The 9,621-nt window shown below is 41.8% G+C and overlaps 1 protein-coding gene across 3 annotated transcripts in view; it reads left to right on the top strand.

The window, feature by feature from the left end:
- Sim2 (single-minded family bHLH transcription factor 2) overlaps nt 1-9,621 on the top strand; it is a 42,566-nt gene that overhangs the window by 9,077 nt on the left and 23,868 nt on the right. For all 3 annotated transcript variants that reach the window (XM_004634360.3, XM_023718709.1, XM_023718708.1), the window contains exon 3: nt 2,674-2,763. In XM_004634360.3, the coding sequence (XP_004634417.1) occupies nt 2,674-2,763 (90 nt within the window). The remainder of the gene's footprint in view (nt 1-2,673; nt 2,764-9,621) is intronic.

Consider the following 9,621-nt stretch of genomic DNA (forward strand, 5'->3'; position numbering starts at 1 on the left):
TTTTTTTTCAGAACTGGGGATTGAACTCAGGCCGTTGCACTTGCCAGGCAAGAGCTTATTCTACTGAGCTATCTATCTCCCTGGCTGTGCTAGAATTTTGCCTCAGCTTTCCAGAGGGCTGGGATTATAGGCAGGCACCACTGTTTTTTGGCTTCATTTTATTCAGAGAAGGGAGATGAGGCACAGGGAAGTTAAGTAACCCACCAGTGGTCACACAGCAAGCTGTCACCTGAGTGGTCCAACCTGAGAGTGTAGTGCCCATGACCAGGCCTTGGGGTGGTCCCATGTACCTGATTTTGGAGTCTTTGCCTAGTTTGAGATCAGGCGCTCTGTCACCCACTCCCGAAGGCCACTCAGCCAGAGGCTGAGATTGCAGGGATCCCACTGGTTTTGCACTTTTTCGGGCATAGTTGTGCACCCGTGGATTGCAGCTCTGGCTGGCTCCGTGACCGCTGGCACCAGCCACTTTCAGGGCATCCGCTGACGCTGGCAGAGGACAGCGCGGCCCCAAGTCCCAGAATCTCTCAAACGCCCTTTACAGAGCCTCCTCAACGACCTATTCATTTCCCCTCCTGTCATTTGTCTCTGCCATCGAAAAATGCCTGCCGAGAGCTATTTTGCATTTCCTCCCTCTATTTTGTGTTTTCTTTAAAAGGGAAGGAAAACGTTGGCTGCGGGCCTCAGTGACTTAGATCTGCGAACCAGCCGTGAGCTCTGTATTTTGAAAAACCAGATCTTTTCCAAACGCGGGCCCCAAATGCCTAGGTGTGATTTATTTTTTAAAACACATGCACTGGGGCAGAGAAAAGGTCCTGGGGAGAATTTGGGAGCTGGAGGTTTTGCAATTTAAAGCGAGCCTGGTGGCCTGGGTGTGGGGAAAGGGCGCCTGGAGCCAGCCGCACCGGGCTGGCGGGGCAGCTTTCGCTCTCCTCCAGCTCCCTGCTGGCAGCGTCCCTGTTTCATGCCCATGCATATTACAAATGGCACTAAGGGACACCTAAGTGCGGGAGAACTTCAGTGAAAGCCCGTGGCGAGGCGAAGTCAACAGTCGCGCTGTGGCTTCCGTGCATGTTTAATTCCTTTAGTGGTGGGCTGGTGGTCATCCTTGCACTAATTATACCTGCAAGTGAGTTAGATAATTTGAAAATTTGAAGGCATATTCCACACTTTCCATGAAGAATATGATTTATTTTTGCTACCGCTGGTGAGTTTTAGAACTTAATGATGATAACTTTTTCCCGTTTCCTGGCTTTCCTAGTTTTTCTGGAGGATTTACTCCACTCAGTGTATCTTTTTAATGATTTTGGAGTTAAGCAACATGCAGAATAAGCCAAAGCATTTAAAATTTTAGAAATGGCTTTTTAGTTCAGGTTTCTGAAATGTCACAGGAATACTTGGGAAAATATTTTGTAGCTGAGTTAGAAACCCAAAAGTGAGGCCTGGAATCAAAATGCTCGCTTCATCCTTAACGGAGAAAGCTAATGACAGCTTACTGGCGAAGGAAGGATCGTTGCGGCAGATTGTGTTTTAGCAAACTGTATTTTTGCAGCAAGTTGCATTTGAAACAGCAAAGTGTAAGGCTATCTTTTTCAAGTTTTACTTCTGCTACATTGTTTCTTTCCTAACCCCCCACAAGGAAAGGGGGGTGAGAGGGCCCAAAGGTAATCTGGTTTCAATTACATGCTGTAAAAATAGAATTTGTGGCCAGAAATTAATTTGGAATATTTTTTATGGGCGTAGTATTGAGGGTTGCATGGGTCTTTCACCGGCTTTATTGCTTTTCTTTGGTTCTGGATCTAAAATATATGAATGAGTAAATAAAAGTTTCCTTTTTCAAAAATTATTTAGTCTTTTTATCCTTAACACATAAATATAATCATTACCTTTTTATTTTTCTGAAGTACTACTTATAATTTTATTTTATTTTTGGAAGTCTGGCCAATTTAGGCAAAAATTACAATTTCATTTGGCTAGTTTTAATATTTCAGAAGTTGATACTTTTTCTCCTTGACTTTGGCAAAGGTTATTTGATCTCTTACAAAGCCTTAATAGTTAATTCTGTAGACATCGTCTGGTAAAATATTAGGTATTTTGTTTTATTTTCTGGGGATTGGTAGTGGTTGGAATTTATTATTCAAATGGTACTTTAGGGTAACTAGAAAATTGTGGCAAATAAAGCATATGTCCTCGTGGTATAAATGAGTCTAATTGTGACATTAAATGGTCCATAGAGTGGTAGATGTTCCCCTAAGAATCATAGAGCTCCGGATTTGTGCCGAGTGCTAAAGTAACCCCAAACAATAAAGCTACTAAACTCAAACGGAGCAGGATAGGAATTCTCAAATGTTTTGCATGATTTTTGTGGTGTGCATGTGATATTGTTTTTCAAGTACTTTAAAAGCATCTGAGAGCCTGGCTTCGGGAATAAACCTTGAATATTGTTACCCGAAGTCCTTAGGACCCTGTGCCTCCCCTCCCCATTTTTATTTATTCCTGGGTAATTCCTTCTTTCCCTGTGCAAAGAATGGAACCGAGGTCTTCAGGCACGCGAGGCAAGTGCTACACTCCTAGCCTGGAATGTTTTGTGTGGGCAGCGCAGTGACTGTGCGGGTGCTAGGTTTACCTCTAATGCGGAACTATCCATCTCTTACCCGGACACTTTCTCTTTTACAGACTTTGGATGGATTTGTCTTTGTGGTAGCATCTGATGGCAAAATCATGTATATATCCGAGACAGCTTCTGTACATTTAGGCTTGTCCCAGGTAGGTATTGCCTAATTTTATGTTCAATGAAATCGTTCAGTGAAGTGTTACTGGATCTTGACTTCCTCGTTCAACCTGCAAATGGGTCCGTTTTGGCGTGCGCTTTGGGTAATGAACATAATCCATAACTGCAACACTCCACAGTGGGCTTCTGCTTATTGCTGCATTGCACTTTTTAAAACTTTCTTTTTCTTTTGGTGTTAATGACCAGTATGTCTTTGCCCTCAGCCTCATCCTGAGATTGTGTCCACTGCTTATGGGCTGTCTCCTAGTAATGTCCAAGGGCACAGAGCTTCCCCAAGGGGCCACCTGTCAGGGTGCACACGGTAGGTTCTCACATGACCTTGAGGCAAGGTACGCTGACTAGAGCTCGCGTTGCCAGCCATGTGTGCTCTGGGGAGACAGGAAGGGAAGGATATATTTATGGGTGTTCGTGTGGAATTTGGGGTCATTTTTTCTGAGTTTTTCCAGTTTTAGTAAAGCATTTTATATGCTTATCATAGAAACTCATAACACTTAGCTAGTTTACTACTGGTTTGCCTGTTAAGATCCTGCTTCTTTAGAACATTCCATTCTTACCAGCTGTCCTGGGAAAGGGGACCTATCTTCTGACAATGGCACATCCCTCAGAGGAGAGCAGTGCCCTGCTTGTCCACGGCAGCGAGATGAGCTTTGGTGGCAGACCAGCTGCTGGCTGAGCCTGTGTGCTTCGGGACAGGGTAGACAGACAGATCATCCCCGGCACACGCACGTGTGACTCAGTAAGTGTGGCACCTGGTGCTGCACGTCACACTTTTATACGGGTAGGGACTAAATGTTCCTTTACATCGTGAGCGACCAGCAGGACTTTCCATCCATCCACAGGAGGACAGTAGAGTTAAGGAAAGATGGAGAAAATGTAAGCAGTGTGCCACCAGCCTCCTGTTAGAAGTAGAGCCAAAATGAAACGTGCCTATCCACGTGGCTTGAGTTTTCTCACAAAAAGCAAAATCACCACACTGGAGTTCTCTCTCTCTCTCTTTTTTTTTTTTTTTCCTGCTCTTACATGTTTGAAAACCCACTGACTGACACTCTCCTCTCCCAATGGCTGTCGGCCCTTCCACTCACCTGGGTTTAGGTGCCTATGTGTTTTTTACGCAAAGCCCTTTGAAGTGAATTGCATCTTAAAATTGCTTGGAGCTTTCTTTTCTGTCTAGGAGACCTGCTCTCCCGAGCACAGTTTGCTAAGCTTGTTACCCCTTGTCCTGTACGACCTGTGCTGCTGGTGTACTTGTGGGATGGGAAATACTGCGGAGAATATGAAATTTACTATTTCTGTGGCGCGGGGCTTCGTGCCTCAGTGGTGGAGCACACGCCCGGCTCCCTCACAATTCCTATTCCTCCATTTTCCGTGGCTGTTATTCTCCAGGTGCCCACTTTGCCCTATTTAGAATTAATCAGGCTCCTTAGTTTTATCCAGATTAGTCTCTATTATTGACAAATTATGGCTGAATGACCCTGATAGGATTATTTACTTTTTTCAATTGAAATTTATGGAACCACGGCGAGCCTTACAGTAGTGCCAATGAACATAACAGAACGTTGTGTACTTTTAAGATGACTGGTAAAAAAGTGTTTACTATTGTTGAATGTTAAATTTATTATTATTACTTTAAATTTATTATTTTAATGGCTATTTTATTTCATATTTTTGCCAGCTCAGCCTGCCTTGAGGGTGGGGCTGGCATGGCATGCGGTGCCACGGATTGAACCCAGGTCTCCTGCGCGTGTCTAAGCTTGCCTACGCAGGCACTTTAGATCACTGAGCTATCTATCTCACTGGTCCTTAAATTTATTTTTTAAAATTTATTTATTTTATTTTATTTTATTTTCAAAGTTTTATTGATAAACAGATAGCAGTGAGACAGTTTCAAATCCAATCAGAAGTACAGTTTCAACAAATAATACACTGCATATATTCTTCTTAATGGTTAATTGCTGTACAAGAAGTGGACTTGTGATCCTATTTACAAACACCATTAGAACAAATCATTCTATTCATTAAGAGAATGCAACTATATATCTATCCTAACCACTTGGAATACACAGATACAAAATGGACATTCATCGGTATACCCCATTTTTTCTAAGTTCCGTTATTGAATATTATAGGTGTGTAAACTCAGCAAAATATTCTAAAAGAGTCCAGTAGCCCATAATAGCATTGGGTCTTCTGTTTAACTGGCAATGTCAGAAATTATTGACCTGAGTCCCCCACAGCTCAACATAACAGCATGGCTTTATTTCCTATATTTTGTCTTCATACTTTTCTACTGGATGGTTAAGACCAAGGTAAAGCAGGACCTGTGCAACAAGAGCTGTAGCTTTTTGGTCTGAGAAGGTCAGTGAAATGTCTTCAGGATTTATCTTGAGATCCCGTACCTCAGATTGTAGAACCTTTGTCAGTGCAGCCATGTGGATGAGTCACGGCCATTGCTTGGCCAATGTGCTCTCTGTGAAAGCCTGAGAGAGTGTCTTCTCCCCACGTGACTCTCCTTAGGCACACTCTATGTCATCGATCACTTTCCTCTTTGGCCCCATAATCTTCTTGATCAGAAAATTTGGGACACTACCGAGGTACATGACATTACAGTACAAGTTCTCATATGTCCTGAGTCTTAATTGACCTTAGAAGGTTAGGGCCAAAATGTTGGCATTCCTTGTAGCCCTCCTTTTTCTCTAATTTTGGTCTGCAAACTTACGTTGTTAACCATCCAGAAGACAAGCTTATTGTTATTATTATCAAACGATTTAGGCTCTTAAGCTTAACCTCACTATCTCACTGCATAAAATTTATTTATTTTATTTTTTTGGCAGTACTAGGAATTGAACTCAGGACCTTGCACTCACTAGGCAAGCACTTATTCTACTGAGCTATCTCCCTGGCTCCTGAATGTTAAATTTAGATCTGAGCTCCCTAGCCATCAAAGCAGAAAGGGGAAATGTACCCAGTTGTATGGTTTTGTCTTAACAGGACAGGCATTTAGTGTCATGGAACTATAAATAATAAAACAAGGCCAGCTCCATTCCTCTAGATCTTCCTCCCTTCCTTCCTTCCTTCCTTCCTTCCTTCCTTCCTTCCTTCCTTCTTTTCTCCCTCCCTCCCTCCCTCCCTGTCTCCCTCTCCCTCCCTACCTCTCCCCCTCATGTCCTCATAATTACTTGTTTTTGTGCACCTTCCATGACAGTCCAGTTCATGTAACCCAGTGACTCAATCTACCATCCAATTTTCTGTCATTTTCCCTTTCTACGTATGAAATAGACAGGGCTAATTATGAATCCAGTAATTAAGAACTATTGAGATGCTAGGGAGCAGGGCCCTCCAGCTAGGCCCTTTGTTCATGGTTAGCACTATGGGAGGAAATCTAGGCAGCCCTGGCATAAAGATATTGTGTCCCCTTTTGATCGTATGCAGAAACAGAACTTGTATCATCATGCCGAGGGGAGAGAGGGACCAGGCACTGCCATTTTCTTGGAAGTTGTAGACGTACTGTTTATCTGTTTCTAGTAGGAGAGCCAGCTTTAAAAAGATAAGCCAAAGTGATTATGTACAGTGACCGATATTTTCCGATATTTTCCTGACTCTTCTGTGAGGCCGGGTGAGCCTTCCTCCACATCTACAAATGTTCTGTAGGGGCTAGTTAAGGAAGCAGCAGGGACCTGCGCTCCAGTCTGGGTCTGTTCATGATTAACTCCACAGGAGGAAGCTAGGCAGGATCGCCATGCGTGTTTTTTTTCTGTCTTCTTCACTAACACAGTAAGATGCACTATTGAATAGGATGCCACATACCCAACTGCTCTTTTAAAAATGTTTTGTACCTTTTAGATTATTGTTTGATTAACAAAATATCAGGCATATATAACAAACATAAAAACATTATTAAAATAGTGTATAGGTTGGGGAGCTAGCTTAGTGGGAGTGTGCCTGCTCACTGTACATGAGGCCCTGGCTTCCATCTTCAGCCCTGGAAAACAACTGGCTTAAAGTTTTTTAGCAAAAGAAGTCACCAGAGATTGAAAAAAAAAAAAAAAAAGTAGGGGCCTGGAGATGTAAATCCATGGAAGAAAGTGTGTTACATCTTCACAACATTGTGGGTGCGATGCCTAACACAAACCCACTGAAATGTTCAATAGAATTTTATCCAATAAGCAGAAAAAAACCTTTAAATATATTTCTTGTTGAACGTCAATAGCCATACCAACTTATACTTACTTGGAGCTCTTCTCTGTTGTTTTGTTTGAACCAACCAGGAATCAAACTCAGGACCTTACGCTTGCCAGGCAGGTGCTTGTGCTGCTGAGCTATATCCCCAGCCCACCTCTTTGCTCTTTCAGTCACTCTCAATAACATTCTCGCCTTAGTGAGGTTTGTTTTAGGTCGAAGTTAAACTCTCTGTTAGTGGCTATGGGGAACATAAGCCCATAGCTTTGTTATAATCATGTGGCCATTTAAGGCAAAAGGGATTGATCTGTCTTGTTCTGGTTTTGGTCTGAACTATCCAAATAACTATCAGAATTATCAATTTGAAAATTCAGTGATTTTTATATGCTATAAGTCCAATTCACTGAAAGCCTCTTTTTTCTTTTCTTGTTGTGAGCAGAATATTTTTATTGGGGGAAAGAAAGCTCCTGTCTGAGAGAGGGACAGGAGGGGGGTCTGAGCAGGTGGTTCCCCTCTTTTTTAAAGCCTCTTATAGGTTTTTTGGGCTTTTTTTTTTTTTTTTTGCGGTATCTGGGATTGAACTCAGAACCTTGCACAAGCAGGTGCTTCTGCTGCTGAGTTATCTTCCTGGTCCTAAAGCTTCTTTTTTTTTTTTTTTTTCCAAAGGGACTTTTTTTGGTCTTATTTTCACTATTTTCTTTTTTGGTACCGGGAATCGAACTCGGGGCCTCGCGCTTGCTAGGCAGGCGCTGCGCCACCAAGCCACATCCCCAGCCCCTAAAGCTTCTTATTAAACTTCTTTTTATATGTATTGAACTAAGAGATCTACTCCCCACAACAGGGTATATTAGTTTATTTTTATTTTTAAGCTAGTTTACATGCAATCATTATTGTAAACTGTACTACAGAAATGACAGGGATAATCGCAAAATGCAAGTTGTCCCTTCAGCTCAGGTGTGGCGACACGCTGTGTACACACGAATGAAGAAGAAGCACGTAAATGGATCTGCAGTGGGGACTGAAGGGAGCACTTTAGCCATACATGCTTACTAAGTGATTTGTTCCTTGTTGTTATTTTTTAAATAATGCAATTCTTTTTACTCATATTCGAGGCAGTGGGGGAAAGCCCTAGATAGCTGTTCTCTGTATACACATTTAGGGTTCCTTATGGTTCAGATTTCCTTACCAAAGTTGCGTGCCTTGTACAACACCTATGTAACCAATATGCGTTTTCAAAGAAACACAGACATGTATGAAATAGCTGTTTATGAGACACATAAAGAAAAATGTATATTTAAGATTGATGCCGGAAGCACAACCATAAAAATAGAGCTGGTGTTGCTTAAGACACAAGACCCGCTTCTCTCGCTTCAGAAGGAAAGGAAAAAGGATAGCGTTCTATGTTTGTTGACTTAACTTGAATCCTGAAACCCAAACCATCTTATTTTAAAATGCTTAATTCACCATACTCAGCAGAGCACCCCCAACAGCATGCGGCATGTTTTCCAAGGGCCGAGTGTCCAGCCCTGACACGCCGTGCGGACTTCAGGGCTGCGTCTATCATCTGCTGCTTTCTTGGCAGGAAGCAGAGCTATTCGGCAAAACATAAAAAGCTCCCAGTGGAAAGTCATTCATGTTGGAGTTAGCGGGGTTTTGCAAATACTAAAATATCACATGGAAGTTCTGCTTTAATAAGGCTATTGTGTGAGGCCTGCCGGAGTTTTATAGCAATAATTCTCTCTCATTGTGATTAGATAGATAGATAGATAGATAGATAGATAGATAGATAGATGATAGAGAGAGAGATAGAGACAGAGACAGAGACACAGAGACAGAGACAGAGAAACAGAGACAGAGAGAGAGAGAGAGAGAGAGAGAGAGAGAGAGAGAGAGATTTATTCCAGCATTTGAAAGCATGAAGAGATATATAAGTACAGGAAATACCATGTCAACCATAATTTTGAATTAAGGTGAAAACTCTTTTATCATTCCAAAATTTGTTCTGTAAAAATATTTCTGTTATTCGAAGGGTGATTTATTTATTTATTTATTTATTTATTTACTGAAGGCTGATTTACCTTCAAGACAGTCTCTGAGTTTTCAAGTCCATTTTATAATGGACTCTAGAATTCAGAAAAGCACAGGGAATCATGGTGCACCCTTGTAATTTTAGCACCCCAGGGGCTGAGGCAGGAGAATCCCCAAGAATTTGAAACTAGCCAGGGCTCAATAGTGAGTTCAAGGACAGGCTGAACTACACAGTGAGACTCTGTCTCAAAAAAATTCAAAGCAAGCCTTTTCTTCGAATTCCTTTACTCTTTCCCTGTTGTAAGTCATGACAATAATGGGAACTTTGAAAACAGATAAACAACTTTGGGATTAAAACATAAATCTGATTTTTAAAAAATTTTTATTTATTTTTGTGTGGAACTGGGGATTGAACTCAGGACCTTGTGCTTGCCAGGCAAGCGCTTATTCTACTGAGCTATCTCTCCAGCCCTGTAAATCTGATTTTGGAAAAGCAGAAATACAGTTTTTCTGTAAGTCCCTGAAGATATTTTCCTACAAAGACATCCTTTACATACTTTTTTCTCAAAAAGAACTTCAAGCAAACCACAAGGATTGTTTTTGCTTAAAAACATGGGTATGGGAGAAAA

Source organism: Octodon degus, unplaced genomic scaffold, assembly GCF_000260255.1.
Source record: "Octodon degus isolate 3935 unplaced genomic scaffold, OctDeg1.0 scaffold00061, whole genome shotgun sequence".
Taxonomy (NCBI): Eukaryota; Metazoa; Chordata; class Mammalia; order Rodentia; family Octodontidae; genus Octodon; species Octodon degus.